The sequence below is a fragment of the Macaca nemestrina genome, chromosome X (genome assembly GCF_043159975.1).
Source record: "Macaca nemestrina isolate mMacNem1 chromosome X, mMacNem.hap1, whole genome shotgun sequence".
Taxonomy (NCBI): domain Eukaryota; kingdom Metazoa; phylum Chordata; class Mammalia; order Primates; family Cercopithecidae; genus Macaca; species Macaca nemestrina.
Window position 1 is genome coordinate 118,897,300 of NC_092145.1, and position 23,260 is coordinate 118,920,559.

Genomic DNA, 23,260 nt, shown 5'->3' on the forward strand with positions numbered 1-23,260 from the left:
GTTGTTTTTTCTTTTTTAATTGAGACAGGGTCTCACTCTGTTGCCCAGGCTGGTCTCAAACTCCTGGACTGAAGCAGTCCTCCCACCTTGGCCTCCCAAAATGCTGGGATTACAAGTATGAGCCACCAACCAGTTTATGATTCTGAAATGTAGAATTTATTACTTCCTGTTGGGCAATAGATTTTGAAAATTATGTACATTTAAGACCATCTTTATAAAATACTTTTACATAGACCCAAAAGAATTTCTAAGATATCTATTCTGTGCAATTACTCTTAAATATAGCCATATCTAGTACACTTACAAGTGTCATTTTTCATTTTCTCTAGAGAAAATACTGCAGCCTCTTTTAGTCATATATCCTGACTGAATATTATGAAATTCCAGGTTATACCAATAACCTATGTTTAGGTTATGTTTGAGTATTATATATGTATAGACTATGCAGACTAAACTGAATGATAACTTTGGTTGTGACTATATGGAGACGTATCAAAAGTTCTGATTTAATTAATCATGTCACCTAATTATCATCTAGGACCTAATTCTTAAGTATAATCAACCCGAATTCTTTAACATCTCTACCTTGAAATTATTTTCTTGGCTTTTGCTCGTCTCTGTTCAGCCTCAACCTCTCCAAATTCTCCACCCTTTTTAAGGCTTTTGAGTTCAGTCGTCTGAATTCTAATAGGATGATTATCTTTCAAATTTTTTGTCACATTCCTCTTGGTATGTTCTGGTGATACACTTTCTCCCCTCAGTATATTTCCCTGTTCACTCAGGAATATGACTATATATTACCTTGTTATTTAGGTACAAAGCCAATTATTCTGTATCTGATACTTGTATATTTTGTATTTAGATGTTTTAAAATGTACCCTCCTGTCATGACTGTGTATTACCTTGCTATTTGGGTACAAAACCAATTATTTTATATCCAATACTTGTGTGTTTTGTATTTAGTGTTTAAAAATGTACCCTTCTGCCATTGTACCTATCAAACTTCATGATGCATGTTTCTGAGCTCAGGAAATACCAAAAAGGGAGTATTCAGTTTTTGGCTTTTGTCTTCAGGTCAGCAATACATCTTTGTTCAGCTCTTGTGTTCCTCAATATCTTTGTTCCCCCATTAAGTGCATTCAGTAGTTTAATTTAGCAGAAATCTGACCTAACCATTTTCTTGTTTTCCACTTCCTTAAATGCTACACAGAATCATCTAGCCAGAAGCATTCCATTTTGATGTTTGACATATTGACATTTCAAGAAAACTATAATTATGATTAAGAATTCTTTCTGGTTCTTAACTACAAATTAAAAACTTGTGGTGCTCTTTTTCTCTGAATTTATAATCTGCCTTCTCCTTTCTAGGTTAATTTGCTTGATAAAAAAGTACTTTAATATTATTTATCTTAACAGATTGTGAATAGTCTAATTAACTCAAAAGTATTATGTTTCACCCTTAAAAGATACTAAATTATACCTTCTAAATTAAAGCAGGTAGAAAACTTCTTTGTCAAGGGTTTAATAAACCAGAAAGTTTGAAGAACTACTTGTATAAAATCTGATTTTTTTATTGTTGTATTACATTATTGCTATTGATGAGCAATATTACATTATTGCCAACCCCTGTATTCATTATTGCTCATCAGTAGCAATAATGTAATACAGGGGTTGGCAAACTATGACCTGGGAGTCAAATCCAACCCACTGCCTATTCTTGTATATAAAGTTTTATTAGAACACAGCAAAGTACATTAATTTGCATATTGTCTATGGCTGCTTTCACACTACAATACAGGAATTGAGTAGTTGCAAAAGAGACCATATGACCTTTAGAGCCTAAAATACTTACTGTCTGGTTATTTACAGAAAAAAAAATTGCTGACCCCTAGTATAGTAGAAATCCTTGAACTGGGAAGAGTAGTCATTGGATGTCAATTATGTCTACTCTTCATTGTGTCTCTAAGTTGACAGAGACCTTAACAGGTTGCTAAGCCTCTCTGGACCTCAGTTTTCTCATCTGCAAAATGAATCTCTTAAAATCAATAATCTCTAAGGTTGATTCTCAAACTCTAATAAAATTCTGTGAATCCATGACCTATTTCAGAACGATGTTGCTGTTTTACACAATGGCTTGCATTGAATATTTAAACCACCTATAGTCACTGGGTTCAGACAACTAAATATTAGGTAGGGCACCATGGCTTACACCTGTAATCCCAGCACTTTGGGAGGCTGAGGCCGGAAGAGTGCTTGAGCACCAGAGTTTGAGACCAGCCTGGGCAATATAGTGAGACTCAGTTTCTATTATTTAAAAAAAAAAAAAAAACTACATAAACAAAACTGCTAGTCATAAGACAGATAAATTTAAAACATAGTACTATTGTTTCAAAAGCATTTACATCTCAGGGCTCTTTTAAATAGTGTTTTCCTAGTAGTATAGGTATTTATTATAGATCTTTGACGATAGCAGTAGCAAGAACAGGCCTTGAAGCATATAACTAACATTTAAGAAATACAGTTGTACTTCATTTGAAAATAAAAATAAAGCATCTCTAAAAGCCTAATTTCAGTGTGTGGGAAACGCGATTTGATATATAAAAATTCCATTCCCCCTCAGCTTTTAGGAAACATGTATAATACGTAAAGTGAAATAAGTTTCTATAGAAAGAAGAACTCAACATTCACTACTGTTTTTTCAACATGGCAGCTATAATTCTGCATAAGAACCTTTCATGCGTAACTTTAGACTTTTGGAAATCTCAAGTTACCTGGAATGTTAACATCAGTATCACCTCTCTCTTTTTGCTCTTCCCTTTCTACAGTAAGTAAACTTTGTGGAAATATATTTTATTAATGTTTTCTGGCCAGGCACAGTGGCTCACACCTGTAATCCCAGCACTTTGGGAGGCTGAGGCGGGTGGATTGCTTGAGAGCAGGAGTTCAAGACCAGCCTGGGCAACATGGTGAAACCCCATCTCTACAAAAAAATACAAAAGTTAGCCAGGCATGGTGGCACAGGCCTGTAGTCCCAGCTACTTGGGAGACTGAGATGGGAGGATTGCTTGAGCCTGAGAGGTTGAGACTGCAGAGAGCCGAGATTATGCCACTGCACTCCGGCCTGGGCAACAGAGCGAGACACTGTCTCAAAAAATAGTAATAATGTTCTCATATTAGCAGATACCTAAACACACACAAGTTTTATCTTTCCAGAAAAATTCAAGAGTTAATATTTAAAATGTAGACTTAGACTACTTAGGTGATTTGATAAACTAACTAAATGAGTGATTCTACATAGACCAGCAAAAGGCTGTGCTCACGTTCTAGTTCTTTATTAGCAGAGTTAGTAATGATATACACTTACAAAATGCTTTACAATTCGCGAAGCACTTTCATGAATACATTATGACTTTTGCCAATCCTGTAAGATAAGTCCGTTTTAATATTCTTTTTTTTTTTTTGAGACGGAGTTTCGCTTTTGTTGCCCAGGCTGGAGTGCAATGGCACGATCTCGGCTAACCGCAACTTTTGCCTCCCAGGTTCAAGCGATTCTCCTGCCTCAGCCTCCCGAGTAGCTGGGATTACAGGCATGCACCACCACGCCTGGCTAACTTTTTGTATTTTTAGTAGAGACAGGGTTTCTCCATGTTGGTCAGGCTGATCTCAAACTCCTGACCTCAGGCGATCTGCCCGCCTCGGCCTCCCAAAGTGCTGGGATTACAGGCATGAGCCACTGCGCCCGGCCCGTTTTCATATTCTTACTTTACAGATAAGAAAGCCTAGAGAGGTTAAATGATTTACTCCCAAATACCACATGTTCTCCCTTGTAAGTGGGAAGTAAGCTGTGGGTACACAGAGGCATGCAGAGTAGTATAATGGACACTAGAGACTTGAGGGGCAAGGGATAGAAAATCACCTGTTGGGTACACCATACACTACTCAGAAGACAGATTCACTAAAAGCCCACACTTGATTACTGTACCGTTTATGCATGTAACCAAAAACCACTTGTACCGTTAAAGCTGTTTAAATAAAAAATAATAATAAATATGATTTACTGAAGCAGTAACTCCCAACATTTTTCCACTCAACAGTCCTAAGGGATGTCATGCACTCAAATGGCAGTGATTTCCAACTAGGAATGAGGGGAGGCTATGCATATAGCTTAAAAGAGTCATATGTAGTTGATTCTGTTGTGTGGCCTGATGGATAATTACTATACAAAAGTAACACATTGTCATTGTTAAAACTAAAAGAGGGAAAAAAGATTTTAAAAAGAAAAATGACTCATAATCCTACCACCCAGAGATAATTAATGCTATTAACATTCTGGTGTATATGCAGTCTTTTATATCCATATTAACTTTTTTACCCAAAAATGAGATTATAATATACATTGATTTTAAACCTTCTTCATGTAATTAATCACAGACATCTTTTCATTCCACTAAACACCCTTCTACAACATCAATTTATAATAACTGCAGAATATTCCATTCTGTGTTGCATGTTTGAATTCAAGATGTAAGTGATTTCATATACTTTTCCAATTCCCAATTAGTGTTATTCTGGTATATGCATATGTAATTTATTTAAAGGAATCTGAAACAATTTAAAAGCTACTTCTCTTCTAGCCATCATCTCCTATATATTTGACTTAATGGATAATCCTTCAGATAGATAATTTGTTAAATAACTTATTTATATTTGTGTATTTGTTTTAATAATCTATTTTTTCATCTCTTTGCTTTAGGGTGCAGTACTAGCCGCTGTGTCAAGTCACAAATTCAACTCATTCTATGGGGATCCCCCTGAAGAGTTGCCAGATTTCTCCGAAGACCCTACCTCCTCAGGTAACTGGATAATTCACTTATTCACCTGTGTGAGTCATTTGGTATTTACATCCATTCTTTCCTATTGTGAATAAACTTTTTCTGTGCATTTAGTTAAATCCTCCAACGGATTCTAAGGAAGTTTGTCAGCAACCAAATCCTGTCTACATATGTCTTTTTCCTTTTCATTTTAATACCAAAGTTGCTTTTTCCTGTGGCTCCAAAACCAACATTTCACTTTTTTTTCTTTTTACCTCAGTAATACTTCCTCCCCTTTCCACACTCTTGACCCAGCATTGCATTCCATCCAATCCGACATCCTAGTCAGTCTTTTGGGATCTTTCTGATTACCTTCTCTCTCAACAAAAACTTCTGATATAAACTTTTCCCCAGGTCAGTCGTATTAGATCAGACTGTGGAGCAGCACTGCTTTGAATGGAATCTTTCAATGTAGAGCTGTCGTGTGAATTATCTCCTGAAACAGTTACCAAGTTCTTCTCCATATATAAAAATCCATAACATGGCCAGGCATGGTGGCTCACACTTGTAATCCCAGCACTTTGGGAGGCCAAGGCAGGCAGATCACCTCAGGTCAGGAGTTCGAGACCAGCCTGGCCAACAGGGCAAAACCCCGTCTCTGCAAAAATACAAAAAAAAAAAAAAAATTAGCCAGGCATAGTGGCCTGCGCCTATAGTCCCAGCTACTTGGGAGGCTGAGGCAGGAGAATCACTTGAACCCAGGAGGCGGAGTTGCAGTGAGCTGTGATCCGAGATCATGACACTGCACTACAGCGTGGGTGATAATGCGAGACTCCATCTCAAAAAAAAAAAAAAAAAAAAAAAAAATCTGTGACACTTGCATACAAGTATCCAAGGTGGAAGAAAATAGAAGAGTTATTTGTTTTGATGAACTGTATATAGGTACCCCTGAAACAACCTGTCAGTGTTCACAAAATCATTTTATAAGCCAGTGCAGTGGTGTGCATGTGTAGTCATAGCTACTCAGGAGGCTGAGGCACCCGGCTCAGGAGGATCACCTGAGCCCAGGAGTTTGAGGATGCAGTGAGCTGTGATCACACCACTGCTCTCCAACCTGGACAACAAAATGAGACCTCTCCTCTTAATTAAGAGATAAAAGGCCGGGCGCAGTGGCTCACGCCTGTAATCCCAGCACTTTGGGAGGCCGAGACGGGCAGATCACGAGGTCAGGAGATCAAGACCATCCTGGCTAACACGGTGAAACCTCGTCTCTACTAAAAATACAAAAAAATTAGCCGGGCATGGTGGGGGACGCCTGTAGTCCCAGCTACTTGGGAGGCTGAGGCAGGAGAATGGCGTGAACCCGGGAGGCGGAGCTTGCAGTGAGCCGAGATTGCGCGGCTGCACTCCATCCTGGGCCACAGAGCGAGACTCCGTCTCAAAAAAAAAAAAAAAAGAGATTAAAAAAAATAAAAAACCGAAACCATTTTATAAAATGCTCAGATTTCCATCTTACCAGTGTGATATTCTCAAGGATCATTTATTAAAAGCCCATAGGGTCCTTTTATATGTATATGTAGATGTGTGTGTGCATGTGTGTGTTCTAAATTTTTATTTATGCGTTTTTTATTTACTTAACTCCTGAATCATGTGTCCTTTGGCCTCAGCTTTTTTTCTTTCTTTCGTTAGAGTCACTCCATATTTGTCATGTTTGATTTTGTGCTGACTTTGATTTTTGTACTCTGGTGCTAGCTTCATTAATATTCATATATTACCACTGGGACTGAGGCCTTGGGCCCTTCCTAGAGTCTGAGGTTTTTGTCCCACAGCAATATAGGAAGAATGAATGTACTAATGCTTCTTCCCTATTGGTACCATGAGCATCTGTCAGTATTTATGCTTCTCCTCTCCTCTTTTTATACATGTGTGTGCACCTACACAATCACATACACGCACACAGAATTTCTTACCAATTAGTATGTGCTTGTACCTTGTGCAAAATGACAAGAGGTGATGGATACCCCATTTATCATGATGTAATCATTACGCATCGTATGCCCATATCAAAATATCTCCTGTACCCCATAGATATATACTAGGTACCCATAAAAATTTAAAACTTTTTTAAAATGACAAGATCAAGTTTCCCATTCCAGCAGTTTTACAGTTCCTCATTTTGACCTTTACCAATTGGGATGTGAATCTTCCTCTTTTGAATGAAGGTGATTTCCAAAAACATTCAGAAATGGGAATCTTAGAGAAGAGATTCTGAGGAGAAAGCCTTGCCATTTTTCTCTTGTGCTGACTTGGTCATTATCCAGAGCCCTTCCCACAAGAAAGGCAGGGATCTGGTTGTGTTTATAGGTGTGGTCCCCAGTTCTGCTTATTGCTTCATGTCTCTCTTTTCTTCCACTCCATTTTGTTCCCTACACCTGTAACTTCTTGTGTTAGCTGAAACCTCTCTCTTCCCTCCTCACACTCAGATTACAGTGGACCCTATTTAAGGGAAGTGGATCCAGTAATGGTTTGTATTGTCATACTGTGGCTGTATGATATAATCACATGCTTATAATATATTTAGGATACATCTCTTTGAGATTTGAGGTCAAGATCTCTACTACCATTTTCATCTTTAGAAATGGGGCTAAAACCTGGGCATGGTGACTCATGCCTGTAATCCCAACACTTTGGGATGCCGAGGTGGGTGGATCACTTGAGCCCAGGGGTTCAAGACCAGCCTGGGCAACATAGTCAGACCCTGTCTCTACAAGATTAAAAAAAAGCTAGCTGGGCCATGTGCAGTGGCTCACACCTGTAATCCTAGCACTTTGGGAGGCCAAGGTGGGTGGATTGTTTGAGCTCAGGAGTTTCAGAACAGCCTGGGCAACATGACAAAACCCCATGTCTACCAAAAATACAAAAATTGACCAGGTGTGGTGGCATGTGCCTGTTTGTCCCAGATACTTGGAAGGCTGAGATGGGAAGATTGTTTGAGCCTGGGAGGTGGAGGTTGCAGTGAGCCGAGATGGCACCACTGCATTCCAGCCTAGGTGACACAGCCAGACCCTGTCCCCCCAACAACAATAACAACAAAATTAGGCGGGTGTGGTGGCACACACCTGTAGTCCTACCTTCTTGGGAGGCTGAGGCAGGAGGATCACTTGAGCCCAGGAGTTTGAGGCTGCAGTGAGCTATGATTTTGCCACTCCAGCCTGGACAACAGAACAAGACTCTGTCTCAAAAAAAAAAAAAAAAAAAAAAAGAACCAGGCATGATGGCCCATGCCTGTAATCCCAACAGTTTCAGAAGCCAAGGCAGGAGGATTGCTTGAGTCTAAGTTTGTGACCAGCCTAGGCAACATACGGAGACCCTCTACTTTGTAAGAAGTCAAAATATTAGCCAAGCGTGGTAGCACACACCTGTGGTCCCAGCTACTAGGGAGGCTGAGGCGGGAGAATCACTTGAGCCCAAGAGGTCAAGGCTGCAGTAAGCTGTGAGTACATCACTGCACTCAAGCCTGGATGACAGAACAAAACCCTGTCTCAAAAAAAAGAAAAGGGGCCAGAAACAGTGGCTCATGCCTGTAATCCCAGTACTTTGGGAGGCCAAGGTGGGTGGATTACTTGAGGTCAGGAGTTCGAGACCAGCCTGGCCAACATGGTGAAACCCCCATCTCTACTAAAAATACAAAAATTAGCCAGGCATGGTGGCCACGTGCCTGTAATCCACCTTAGGCAAGAGAATTGCTTGAACCCAGGACATGGAGGTTGCAATGAGCTGAGATTGTGCCACTGCACTCCAGTCTGGGCGACAGAGCAAGACTCCATCTCAAAAAAAAAAAAAAGGGAAAGGAAAGGAAAATAAAAAGAGTAATACTCTATGCATTTAGGAAAACATGAGTATATAAAATAACAGTTTAAAAACTTGTCATCTAATGAAAAGTCATACATGTTTAGGTATATTGTTTATGATGTAAAACAATTTTTCTGTAAATGATAATTTTCTATTTTGATTATTGAAATGCATACATTATGCATTTACTAGAATTCATTTAATCTTATGATAAACTGTGTGTTGCTTGAAGTGAGGCTGGGCATGGTGGTTCAGGCCTGTAATCCCAATACTTTGGGAGGTGGAGGTGGGTGGATCACTTGAGGTCAGGAGTTCGAGGCCAGCCTGGCCAACATGGCAAAACCCCGTCTCTACTAAAAATACAAAAATTAGCTGGGCATGATGGCATGTGCCTGTAGTCCTAGCTACCAGGAGGGGAGGGAGCTGGGCTGAGGTAGGAGGATCACTGGAGCCCAGGAGGCAGAGGTTGCAATGAGCTAAGATTGTGCCACTGTACTGCAGCCTGGGTGGTAGAGTGAGACCCCATCTCAAAAAAAAAAAAAAAAAAAATTCAAAGTAGAAATATTCTTTTCTCATATTTCAAATCAAATAATTCGGAATCAGAACCCAGTGTCTGATGTCTGAAATCCCAAACAGTTCCAGTGATTGTACTCGTGGAACATAAGGGCTCACTTTGGGGTCGGCTGGGGGACCGTGCTTCTGGTGGCTCATGTCGTGGGCCAAACTGTGGCTTGATAACCTACTTGTTGTAAAATCATACTGTTTGTTGTTTGTCCATATGCTGCCTTCCTCCTAGGACTTCTAGCAGCAGAAAGTAGGTATCCCTTTGTTTTCCTTTAAGGTGTATCTTTTATGCAAAAGTGTTTGGCTTTGCATGGTTCGTAATCAGCTTGACTTTTTCCTTGGCTGTTTGTGTGTGGATGTTTAAGTATTAATTTTAACACTGCCTAGTCATAAAACTAAAACTTGGATATATTGATTTTTGAGGCGTTGTTACACAAACAATACTAACTTCTCACTTCTTTCATAAGAGGAAAAAAGGCAGTGTTAAAATTTCAACCGCACTTAATACTTCACATCTGAATTTCACATACGAATACATTAATTCTGGGGAAAGGGTAACATTTGTTTTATAGTTTGCTTTCAAGAAAACTTTCAGGGTAAGTGAATTTTTCTTTGACAATTACATCACCTATAAGTGGTCTTTATTGCTTCCTGTTACTGAGTCCATTTTCAATTTGTTTGGAGCTGTGAAATAAATTCTGAAATCTTGTCTCTTAACAACTTTTACGATCAGATAGAACATTTATAAGGAATAATGTAATGGCTAGATTTTAATTACAAAGGGGCATAATTTGAGTATGGGAGAAAATTAAAATGTAAGAAATGTACACACAGTTGAGTACCTGTAAAACTGAGGCAATCTGAATAAGATGGGTGGATTGTATCAATGTCAGTATTCTGGTTATGATAATATACTATAGTTTTGTAAAATGTTACCAATGGGGGAACTGAGCAAAGAATACAAGGGATCTCTCTGTATTATTTCTTACGAATGCATGTGAATCTATAATTATCTCAACAAAAATTCTAATTAAAAAAATAAACCTTTACCTCAAAGATAAATGAGAAAGCCTGGGTACTAATGATTGAATTCATTTTCACATTTTCTTATGTTAGTTATCTGTAGCTCAAATTGCAGCTGATTTAATATAAATCTCACAGTATATTAGTTACCTATTGTTGGGTAATGAATTACCTTAAAGTAGCAGTTGTCATCTCACAGTTTCTTTGGGTCAGGAATCTGGGCATGGCTTAGCTGTGTGCCTCTGGCTCAGGATCTCTCCTGAGATTGTAGTCCAGTGCTGCTATCTCACCGGAAGGAAGGCACGACTGCAGGACGAATCCTCTTCCAAGCTCACTCACGTGGTTGTTGCCAGGCTTCAGTTCCTCACTGGCTGTGGTCCTCTTCACAGGGCTGGCTGTTCACAGCCTGGCAGCTCACTTCCCAGCATGAAACATAAAAGAGGGGGCAAAAGTGAGAGAGAGTGCCCAAGACTGAAGACATAGTCTTACAGCCTAATCTCATAGTGACATCTTACCACTTCTGCTCTATTCTGTTCATTAGAAATGAGTCAGTAAGTCCAGCCTGCACTCCAGGGAAGGGGATTGATTACACAAGGGTGGAAATACAGGAGACCAGGTTACTGGGGCCCATCTTAGAGGCTGCCCACCACGTGTAAATTAATAACTATTAAAATGTAAGATTCTTTCCATCTAGATTTAGCGTTCCTCTTTTTTTTTTTTTTTAATCAACCAACCTGTCATGTTATTTGAGAATGGGCATCTTGAATGTATCAGTAGTGATTTTCCTTAGTTGTAAAGCTTTACACGAGTGGGTACTTAACAGCAGAATGTTATTAAAGTACTTTGAAAAATTTGTACTCGAAGATGTTTCTGTTTGGAAGCATAGACTATTTTAATAATCATAATGGCATTGGAGATTATAACATCTATATGCTGATAGAATACATATGCAGAATTTACTTCCTTTAATAAATTTCAAGGTATCTGTACCATAATCTACATATGGAGAATCTAAAGCATGTATCACCATATGTAAGTTTTCATAACTTGAGTTGGATATGGCACAGATGCTTATATCCAAAATATAGTTTCCATTACAGGATTCATTATTGCTTATATCTTGATTGATAACAAAGAATTTGCTTTGTGCAGTGGGAATAAAAGGTATTGAACAGGGTGTGGTGATAGAGGGAAGAGATTGGCTGCAAAGGGACAAGAGAGAACTTTTTTGAAGTGATGACAGTGTACACTTAAATGGCGAATTTTAACTTAAAACACTATACCTTAGTAAGCAGATTTTTTTTTTAAAAGTATTGTGCTTGCAAGGAGGGGCTTTGATTGAGTAAGTGACAATAATGTGTATGTGTAGTAACATAATGTATTAATTGATCACTAATATAATAGGAAAGAAAAGGTATTGATTACTCTTAGAAGAAGCTAGGCTAGATTCAGATTCTAGATTTGCTCAGTGATGCTGAATTTCATAGCTATACATTATAAATTAAGAAATACACACACACTGAGAATTTAATGTGTTATTTTGTGAAAATCTGAGAAGCAGGAATGGGATTTAATAATCTCAACTGTCATCCATCTGAAAAACCTAACTTGTGATTTTAAATAAGATGACATACTGCCTTCCACCATTCCCTTTTAAAAACAGGAAATGTCCCTGCTTTTATCTTTATGTTTTATTTATGAATAAAGTTTGTACTATTTTTTTAAAAAAGAAATACACAAATCTTTATTGAAACAATTACAGTGAAAACCTGGGTATATCAAAACTCATTGAATGGTACACTTAAGATTTGTGTATTTTATTCTATGTAAATTTTACCTCAGAGAGAAAAATAAACATTGCAATTTTTGCTGAAGTCTTTAAGGGTGAAGTCTACTAATGCTGGCCACTCTGCCATTTAATTTGAAATGAATGAAAAATACGTGAACTGATGGATAGATGGGTAGACATGTGATAAAGCAAATACAGCAAACTGTCAACATATGTAGGATCTAGGTGGTGGCCACGATTCTTTCAAACTTTCTGTATGTTTGAAGCTTTTCGTAGTAAAATGTAAGGGGAAAAACTTTAAAGACATACTCAGCCTACTTTAACACTGAGAACTTTTTAGTCTAAACATTTGACTGTTTATTTTTCTGTCCTCCTTTTGGGTTATTTTTACTTGGTCAACCTTTTTATGAGACTTCCACTCTTGTAATGAAATTATTCTGGACTCAAAGCTTTTATTGACCTTAAAAGCATATTCCTCTCTAAAGAAATAGACTTAGAAACATTTTTTAAACAGTTGACATATTTATGCTTTTTTTGACTATTATTTCATAATAGTAGCAGAAAACTTTTGAAAAACTTGTTTGTACTGGTGAGATTATTTGAAAAGGTAGAAGTGTTCAAAGTTAAAATGTGCAGGCCAGACATGGTGGCTCATGCCTTGCCAGCACTTTGAGAGGCTGGGATGGGAGGATTGCTTGAGGCCAGGAGATTGAGATCAGTCTGCACAACATAGTGAGACTCCATCTCTATTTAAAAAACAAACAAAAAAAAAAAAGTATGATTATAAACCTGATTTTTAGATATAAACTTTATTGCCAAATGAATTATGAAAACAAAATACTATTCTGAAGGCAGGGCATTATAATATCTAATAAGTTCATGAATGTGGAAGTTTGGACTGAGGGCTAGGACAAAACCTTATATGGTAAATCAAATTGAGATTAAAGAGAGAATAGAAATTGGACATCATGCCTGTAATCCCAGCACTTTGGGAGGCCGAGGCGGGTGGATCACAAGGTCAGGAGATCAAGACCATCCTGGCTAACACGGTGAAACCCCCCCGTACTAAAAATACAAAAAAAAAAAAAATTAGCCAGGTGTGGTGGTGGGTTCCTGTAGTCCCAGCTACTCGGGAGGCTGAGGCAGGAGAATGGCGTGAACCCGGGAGGCGGAGCTTGCAGTGAGCCGAGATCGCGCCACTGCACTCCAGCCTGGGCGACAGAGTGAGACTCTGTCTCAAAAAAAAAAAAAAAAAGCAAAAGAAATTGGACATCACCTCATTACCAAATGCAAATCATTCTGGTGCATTGCTGAGGATAAAACATGATTTTGGGGGTGGGGGGCAGTCTGTTATGGAAGGAACACTGAATTAGGAGTCAGAGACCTGGGTTCTAGGATTTGATCTTCTGCTCATTGCCTGTGGCCCTTGGAAAGGTTATGTAACCCTACTGAGCCTCTGGTTTTTCAAATGTAAAAACACTTGCTGACCAAGCACAGTGGCTCAATGCCTATAATCCCAGCACTTAGGGAGGCTGAGGCGGGAGGATTGCTTGAGCCCAGGAATTTGAGAATAGCCTGGGCAACAGAGAGAGACCCCCATCTCTACAAAAAACTTTTAAAAAATTAGCCAGGCATGGTAGCATGCCTGTAGTCCCAACTGTTTGGAAGGCTGAGGTGGAAGGATTGCTCAAGCCCGGAAGGTCGAGGCTGCAGTGAACCAAGATCACGCCACTACACTCCAGCCTAGGCGACAGAGCAAGATCCTGTCTCAAAACAAAACAAAAAAGCAAAAAACACTTGCCTGCAGAGACAGGGTTATTGTGGAATCACATAAGGTAGTGAGTGTAAAAGCACTTTGGAAATTATAAGCTGTTAATACAAATATAAGTATGAAAATAATTTCAACTGTGGCTTTAAGAAAACAGTACTATAAAAGAAATTGTCTTCTGTGGTTAAGTCTTTCTCATACTTTGTTTTCAGTTCTTCAGAATTTACTCAGAAAAACATCATTTTAATCAAGGGCCATTTTATGAAGTGTCTTTTGGTACAAAGCACTCTGCAAAGTACACCCCAGAATACAGAGGTGAATAGAATACCTACAGTCCTGCCATTAAATCAACTGCCCTCTGAGGTGAACTTGTATACTTTTTATTGATTGATTTTGTTTTCAAGATAGTTACAAGTTTATTCAGAGGTTTTATAGGAAAAACAGCCTTTTTAGTCTTTGAGAAAAATAAATAGCTCTTTTATATGTGACAGTATTGATCTACAAAATGAAAACTAGTAAGAGTTTAGTTAGCATATGCTGCATGTGTTATATTAATAATCACTACTGCCTCGGGGTTTAAAATCTAAAACAATAGCAATGGAAAAGCCCAAGAAGTGTCTTTGTGTCTATTTATATCTTACAATGAATTGAAACACCATGGGACTTTTAGATGGTTGGTACTGAACTACAGATATCAATTATACACAAATCTATCCAACCAAGAATGTGTTCTGTTGTTCTGTTTGTCATACCCAAAGAAAGAAATAACGGAACTAGAACAGGTGTTAATGGAAGGTGTTAAAATGATCAAGGGTGAAGACAGATTTTGAGGTTAAGCCAAAAATATGTATTTATTCCATTTGAAAAGATGAAGGAGAAATGGAATAAAAACTCTAATTTTTCTACCTAATTACAGAAACTTAAAAATGGGGGCACTTTTCAGAGCTTGAAATAGACAACTTGAGTACAACTAGGGAAATGCTTCTTTTCATGATTGAGAACCCATCAAGTTAATCATATTTGGGTACAAGATAAGACTATAAATCAGTTCAGAAGAGGTGACAGATCCAAGGAGGTTTAATAGACCTGTTGGAATTGTGGCTCTTGCCTACTCTAAATGCCTGCTAACAGATACCTTTGTGCTTTCCAGCAAAGTATCTGCTGGTTCTGTCAACACAGCTTTGATCCTGTGTGGGGGGCGGGGTGAATTCCTGCTCATCCACCTCCTCTCTGCAGCTCCACAACTCCTCCCTAGGCAACCTGTGTGTCAGTTTGTCTTTACCTCTTTTATATCGTTTGCTTCAGGATATAATATGCCTACTTCACACATCAGTCTGAGAGCCCCTTCCTCAGGGACAGGGATCATATCTCTGATTTCTCTGAAGCCCCTGCCTAGTACCTAGCAAAAAGCAGGAATATCCAATAAAGATTTTGGAGCCAGGAGCTGTGGGTCACACCAGTAATCCCAACACTTTCGGAGGCCGAGGTGGGCGGATCACCCGAGGTCAGGAGTTCGAGACCAACCTGGCCAACATGGTGAAACCCCGTCTCTACTAAAAACAAAAAATTAGCTGGATGTGGTGGTGTGTGCCTGTAATCCCAGCTACTTGGAAGGCTGAGGCAGGAGAATTGCTTGAACCAAGGAGGCGGAGGTTGCAATGAGCTGAAATCATGCCACCGTACTCCAGCCAGGGCAACTGAGTGAAACTCTGTCTCAGGAAAAAAAAAAAAAAAAAAAAAAAAAGATTTTGGTTATTGTCTGACCCAATAGGGCATTGTTCAAGTTCTTTTCCAACCTCCATATTCATGCATAAACCACACAATTTGCTGTTGAAGGTTTCTCGTATGTTTCCTAGCATAGCCTATTAGTGTAGTAAGTTAGGCAAAGCATAGACTTTGAAGCCAGACAAACCCAGGTTTGAGTCCTGGCTCCACCGTTTACTAGCTATGGCCTTCCATGACCCTTCTGAAGCTCAGTTCCCTATCTAGAAGGTGGGATAATAAACTTACCATGTTGTCCTGAGGATGTTCCTGGAACATAATAAACACTCAAGAATTGGGAGCTGCTGTTAATGTTTCCTTAAGTGCTTAACTCAGTGCATACTTTATAGATATTATAAAATGAATAAAATAAAGAGCTGCCTTAAGGACCTTACAGCTCAGGGGAAAAAAGGGTGAACAAGCACACGCATAAGTAACCCATGGAGTGCGCTGGTGGTACAGGAATGGCATGGAGCACTTGGGAAGTTCACAGACCAACAAATGATACATCCCTGTTCTGGTACAGCCAAAATTGCTTCCCAGTCTTGAGACTGACCATCTTAGTATTCACTTGATAAAAGGTTGTTTTTGCTTTAATCTTATATTATTAATAAACTGCTACGTATAGACTATATATCAGCACGAGCAATGCTGGTAAGAGACCAGGCACAGTGGCTTACGCCCGTAGTCCCGGCAATTTGGAAGGCTGAGGCAGGCGGATCTCTTGAGCCCAGGAGTTCAAGACCAGCCTGGCCAACATGATGAAACCCCATCTCTACTAAAAATACAAAAATTAGCTGGGTATGGTAGCCTGTAGTCCCAGCTGCTTGGGTGGCTGAGGCACGAGAATCGCTTGAACCCAGGAGGCAGAGGTTGCAGTGAGCTGAGGTCATGCCATTGCACTCCAGTGTGGGTGACACAGTGAGACTCTGTCTCAAAATAAAATAAAATAAGATTACACTAAGATAACTGAGTGAAGATGATAATTAGGTTTCTGTGGTATCAGTGGATTTTTTTAATATACAAAAAAAGCACTTGATTAGTATTTTTGTTATTGTGGTTTCATAAGTCCAGAAGTTTAGAACTGGCTTTAGTAACTTGATAAACATAGCATCATTCAATTCTGTTGTTGATGACGTGCTGGGGTCAGGGGTTCGGTGGGACATTTGTGACTAATTTCTTCACATCATCTCTTGCTTTCCAAGGCTTTCAATAAGGGATGAAGAGAAAATCGGCTTTTAACTAATTTCCAGATTTTTTGAGGGAGGGGGGCACTCTGAACAAAGTAAAAATCCTGAGAAGATCAGGTAGAAGGAAGTAGATTGGGTTAATACCTCTTTAGGAATAACAGGGGAGATGAGGACTGATTTCTGCCATTTATCTCTTTTATCCCACTTAATATCCACTTAATGTTGAAAGGATACCAATAGCCTGGCAGGCATAATTCAAAATTTAATATTATCCAGCCGGACATGGTGGCTCACGCCAGTAATCCCAGCACTTGGGGAGCTCAAAGCAGAAGGATCGCTTTAGCTCAGGAGTCTGAGACCAGCCTGGGCAACATGGCAGAACCCCATCTCTACAAAAAATACAAAACAGCTGAGTATGGTGGCGCGTACCTGTAGTCCCAGCTACTCAGGGGGCTGAGGTGGGAGGATCACTTGAGTGTGGGAGGTCGAGGTTGCAGTGAGCCGAGATTGTGTCACTGCACTCCAACCTGGGCAACAGAGCAAGACTCTGCCTCAAAAAAAAAAAAATTATCCAGGCCGGGCGTGGTGGCTCATGCCTGTAATCCCAGCACTTTGGGAGGCCAAGGCGGGCAGATCACAAGGTCAGGAGTTCGAGACCAACCTGACCAACATGGTGAAAACCCATCTCTACTAAAAATACAAAATTAACTGGGGGTGTTGGCACGCACCTGTAATCCCAGCTACTCAGGATGCTGAGGCAGGAGAATCACTTGAACCTGGGAGGCAGAGGTTGCAGTGAGCCAAGATCACACCACTACACTCCAGCCTGGGCAACAGAACGAGACTCTGTCTCAAAAAGAAAAAAATTACCCATGGTTCCTTCAACAGACGAATGGTCAAACAAACTGGTACATCCACGCAACAACCTGGATGAAACCCCAGAGAATTATGCTAAGTGAAAAAATGCAGTCCCAAAAGGTTACATACTGTATGATTTCATTTATTCTTTTTATTTTATTTTATTTTATTTTTTAATTTTTAGAGGGACTCCTCCTTGCAGACCAGGGCTACCCCATAGGCAGTATGCCCAGATTAGGAGCCTCATTTATTATCAGAATGACAAAATTGTAGAAATGGAGAACAGATTAGTAGTTGCCACAGGTTAGGAGGGGATAGAGTAGGAGGGGAATGAGAATGGCTATGAAAAGGCAATATGAGGAATCCTTGTGGTAATGGAATGTTTTATAGCTTGACTGTATCAATGTCAATATCCAGGTTGTGATATTGTACTACAGTTTTGCAAGATGTTACTATTGGAGGAAACTGGGTAAAGGGTACGTGAGACCTTTGTGTTATATTCTTTTACAACTGCATGTGAATCTACAATTATCTCAAAATAAAAAGTCAAATTTTTAAAAATAACTACAGTAATTTCCATGTGGACAACCACACAGTATGTGGCTTAAGACCCAAATCTTTAACATAATTAAATAGAGCTACAAAAATCGTAGCTTATATAGCAATTTATTTATTTATTTATTTATTTATTTATTTATTTATTTGCTATTGTAGAAAAACTTGGAAAGTATAGACAAGAACAGAATGAAATAGAAATAGGACAGTAAAGATAACTACTGTAACACTTTTGCTGTGTTTCATTCTGTTTTTTGTTTTTCCTGAGTTTGTATATATGTTTTGTTTGTTTTTTTATCATAACTGGGAATATAGAGTTTATTTAGTTTTGCATTCTGCTTTCTTGAATTCTATATCATGAAGATTTTTCTATGTCTTTGAAATTCTTCAAAAACAATTTTCATTTGGCTACATATTCCATTATATGGATATTCTATAACCTATGTAATCATCCTCTATTAGATTTATTTTCCATTTTGTATGATAATATCATTATATATAAATCTTCCATTATTTTCCTTAAGGTGGATTTTCGTAAATGGAATTACTAAATCGAAGTGCATGAACATTTTTAAGGCTTTTTGATATATATTACCAGATTGCTTTCTGGAAAAGTGGTACTGATATATATTCTCACCAATAATTGCATGAGAATGGATGAGGTCTAAGACAGGAAGAATTAGAAACAGAGTTCTGGAGCATGAAGATTTTTATCTTAATCAAAAGTCGAATTTCTCAACCACAGCACTACTGACATTTTGGACCAGATAATTCTTTGTTGTGGGGGCTGTCCTGGGTATTGTAGGATATTTAGCAGCATCCCTGACCTCTACCCACTAGATAGCAATAGCCGCCCTCCGGCTGTAGCTGTAACAACCAAAAATAACTCCAAACATTGGGAAATGTCCACCTGAGTAACAAAATTGCGCCTGGTTGAGAACCGCTTATCCAAAGACTTAAATGTGCAATGAGGCACTTATTCTTAGAGTTTCTCTACTGTGTACTAATGTTCTGAAGCTTAGCTCCTTGGGGCTCTGTTTTTGTGGAGTATATATGTGTATTCTGCATATTGCCTGCAGTGTAAAAGAGGCTGATCATTTTTTTAAGGCTGTGTAAAATGGCTTCGTTACTCCTCATTATGTATCTTTCCCTACTGACATCTGCCTGATTTCCTGGTTATGAGAAGAAACTTGTGATGGCACTTCCATTTGCTTTGCCCTACAAAAATGATTTGCCTTGAAATTTAATATGGTATTTGGAAGTGTCAGTGTACCTACACTTTGTCTTTATCTTCTGAATAAGAAGGGTAAGAGTAAGACAGAATGAGAATGGTTTTGGGTCTCTTGAGTCTGTATGTAAAGGGAAAAAAAGGAGTGGACTGGGATTTTTGTCAACTAAAGTTTGAGTCTTAAAATGTAAGAAGCCTATTTTAGGCAGCAGGAGCTCCCAGTTGAAGATCTGTTCCCTGTATCTACAGCTGGCTTTACTGTCGGTTCTTGATGGAATGCACCTGGGTAAAAGGCCAATCTTGTTTCTATAATATTTCAAAACATCTTGGAGTCCTCAAACCCATACTCTCTTCCTGACATAAAACTTGCTGTGTCCAGATCTTCTAGTGCTTCAGTTATACTTGATAAATTTCATTAATTCAAATAAGATAAGCTGCAGTTTCCTTTGAAAAATGAAGAGCACACAAATGCATTGGTAAGAACATGAACTCTCTGAAAATACTCTGTCCTTAAATGATATGAAACTCATTTAAGTCTATCCTTCAGTAAAGACACTAGCCTTTGAAGTTCTGATATGAATTCATTGTTCTTAAATGTAAGATTTAGGTTACAAAAGTTAGTCTGACATTGACTTTCTGTACTGGCTGTTTCTTTTCTGTTTGTCCCCCTTAGGAGCAGTCTCACAGGTGCTGGACAGCCTGGAAGAGATTCACGCACTTACAGACTGCAGTGAAAAGGACCTAGATTTTCTACACAGTGTTTTCCAGGATCAGCATCTTCACACACTACTAGATGTAAGTCTGTCTTTTTATTATTCTTGTTTTTTGGTAAATTGAATACAGGCTGGGCACGGTGGCTCACGCCTGTAGTCCCAGCACTTTGGGAGGCCGAGGCGGGTGTATCAGGAGGTCAGGAGATCGAGACCATCCTGGCCAATATGGTGAAACCCTGTCTCTACTAAAAATACAAAAATTGGCCGGGCTTGGTGGCGCATGCCTGTAGTCCCAGTTAGGACTGAGCTGAGGAGGCGGAGCCACAAGAATCACTTGAACCCAGGAGGCAGAGGCTGCACTGAGCCGAGATCACACCACTGCACTCCAGCCTGGGCGACAAAGCGAGACTCTGTCTCAAAAAAAAAAAAAAATTGAATATTTAGCATACCTTTTTACTTTACATGAATTCTCAAATGTCTATCATAACAATCCTTTTCAGTTGCCTTAAGTCTATGAGAAATGTGGGAAATCATCCATCAAAAATTCATGATTGAAATATAGTATATGGCCAGGCACAGTGGCTCATGCCTGTAATCCCAGCACTTTGGGAGGCCAAGTGGGTGGATCACCTGAGGTCAGGAGTTCGAGACCAGCCTGACCAACATGGGGAAACCCCATCTCTACTTAAAATACAAAATTAGCCAGTTGCGGTGGTGCATGCCTGTAATCCTAGCTACTTGGGAGGCTGAGGCAAGAGAATCATTTGAACCCAGGAGGTGGAGATTGCAGTGAGCCAAGATTGCTCCATTGTACTCCAGCCTGGGCAACAAGAGTGAAACTCCATCTCAAAAAAAAAAGAAAAAAGAAATACAGTATATGTACAGTACAGATACAACAGAGCCTAGCAGGCTACAATGGGGAAAAATTATATATCTTTATAAATTATATGTACATAATGCATGCAAGTGATATGTGAGTTTTTAAAAACAGTAGAGTACAAACCTGCTTTACTGAATTATCTTATATTTCTATTAGAAGAATCCATTGAGGTTAGCTGTGATTACTTTTTATTGCTTTGCACATTACTTTAAAACATTATACCTCCAGCATGAGTATAGGAGAGAGAAAAGCAAATGAGATACTGTACAATAGGCTGTATTCCCACACACATTTAATATTTAACATGGTTTTGTTCCATAGACTCAAAGTCTTCTCCTTAAAACATAAGCGTATACTCCGTCTAAATATTACAGGCTCCACTGACAGCAGACTGGGATACAAAGGAAAAAAACAAAGCTGATCATTTTCATTTCAGTCACATTTTAAGTAAAATACCTTTCTTAGAGAACTTGGTTCACTTCAACAGTGAAAACTCTTGGGTGGTTTTGATGGTATTTGAACATGTTAGTCTTTTTACAAGAAAAACCTTCCCTTAATGAGAGAATCATACTTGTTTTGGGGTGCCTAGAACTGTTTGGTGCTGAATAATTCACCATATGATGTAAATGAAACTAAAGCAAAATTTCCCAGAATGTGTTCCACAGAACATTGCTCTGGGAGGTGGCTATGGGTGTTGCCATGATGGGAAGGGGAAGTAGATCTTAAATTTAGTGGTTAAATTATTTATTAACTAAATAAGTTTGGGAAATGCTACATTCTTTAGTCTTTTTATACAGATGCACAATGGGCATTGGTATATTGACAGCTCTGAGATGATCTAAAGGAAAGAAACCTTTCTAACTTTGTTTAACAGCATTTCTCAAACTAATTTAGGCACAGAACTTTTATTCACAATCCTGTTGAGTTCTGTTTTGATGAGGACCAGTTTGGGAAAAGCTCAACTAAGAGTGTTTGTTGCATTATGCTTCAGCTTCACACTAAATGCAACCGTAGGTATCTAACAGTTGCTTCTTTCCCCACATGTGGTCAGTTCAAATTAATTATCAGATTTTCATACCTAGTTTGGCCTTTGTATATAGTGTACATATTAATTAGGGCTGACTAACCATTATAACGTGTGATTCTAAAATTTGAGTGGCTTAACAGAATAAAAATTTACTTCTTGCTCACTTCACAGTCCAATGCAGGTAGATGAAGGAGGTCTTTTCCACTAGGTCACAAGGCTATTTCCCAGGGTCTTGGAATCTTCTACTGTATCCTTTGTACCTAGCCAGCAAATGAGAGAAGAGAGAACATGGAGAAAATTGCAGGGTCAAGCTTGGAAATGGGTTTATCTCACCTTCCTTGGCAACTGCTAGTCACGTGCCCACCTGGATGTGAGAGCTGGGGAACATAGTTTAGAAATGTGCTCAGGAAGATAAGGAATTGGGTCTTCTCTTTAGTGTAATTTATCTTAAGTAGTATCTGTTCACTGTCATTGCTGCAGAAAGTTTTCACAATTGTGAATTTCCCACAGAAGTGTATACCCTTTACTAGAACTGGTTAGTGGAATATTTAGAAAAGGCTGCAGCAGTGTGTGGAGATTTTGTTTATTTCAGTGTGGTCAGTGGTTAGGTCATTGCCAGGTAGATTTACTGACCTTTTGAATCAAGGACTTTTTGTAACAAAGACTTTTTGTAATTTAAACACTAAGAGAAGCCCAAATTGGTTTCAAAGTTGTATTTTTTCTTACTGATATAACAAGGTATCTGGGCACATCAAGCTTGAGATTGCAGGGGAGAAGCAGGAACATTACTGGCTTACGCAAAGAAAGGGGCAGCTATTCAGACACAAACTGGACTTTCAGACTGAGCCAGGCTGCCACTCACTCCCCAATGGTGAACATCTCAGACCTCACAGAAAGCATTCATTTGGAATAACTGCTGCACTGTTTGGTATAAATTGTCACAATTTCAGAGGAGAGTCTTAGATGTTAGTGAGAAAAACATACTTAACTTTCCTTTGTATTTGTTTACATTATAAACCTAAAGAAGTATCTGCCTTATTGGCATCTGCCCTGTCAGTGCAGGTCAATTTGAAAGAGGAGCTGTTGAACTGGAAATGAACCATGCCTGTTAAAAAGATGCAGTATAAGACCAGGAGCAGTGGCTCACACCTGTAATCCCAGCACTTTGGGAGATCAATGTGGGAAGATCACTTGAGCCCAGGAGCTCAAGACCAGCCCGGGCAACAAAGCAAGACCCCATC

General features: G+C 39.1%; 1 protein-coding gene and 1 long non-coding RNA gene across 16 annotated transcripts in view; one reads left to right on the forward strand and one right to left on the reverse strand.

Annotated features, from left to right (window-relative positions):
• Positions 1–10,604, reverse strand: part of LOC105463224 (uncharacterized) — a 35,453-nt gene extending 24,849 nt beyond the window's left edge. The window contains exon 1 of the long non-coding RNA XR_011618127.1: positions 10,423–10,604. This is a non-coding gene — a long non-coding RNA (uncharacterized lncRNA). The remainder of the gene's footprint in view (positions 1–10,422) is intronic.
• LOC105463230 (calcium/calmodulin dependent serine protein kinase) overlaps positions 1–23,260 on the forward strand; it is a 412,561-nt gene that overhangs the window by 297,915 nt on the left and 91,386 nt on the right. For 11 of the 15 annotated variants that reach the window (XM_011710276.3, XM_071088415.1, XM_071088417.1 and 8 more), the window contains 3 exons: positions 4,754–4,853; positions 9,460–9,477; positions 20,073–20,194. In XM_011710276.3, coding sequence (XP_011708578.1) covers positions 4,754–4,853; positions 9,460–9,477; positions 20,073–20,194 — 240 coding nt within the window. The remainder of the gene's footprint in view (positions 1–4,753; positions 4,854–9,459; positions 9,478–20,072; positions 20,195–23,260) is intronic. The other 4 variants (XM_071088416.1, XM_011710298.3, XM_011710325.3 and 1 more) reach the window with 1 other exon arrangement.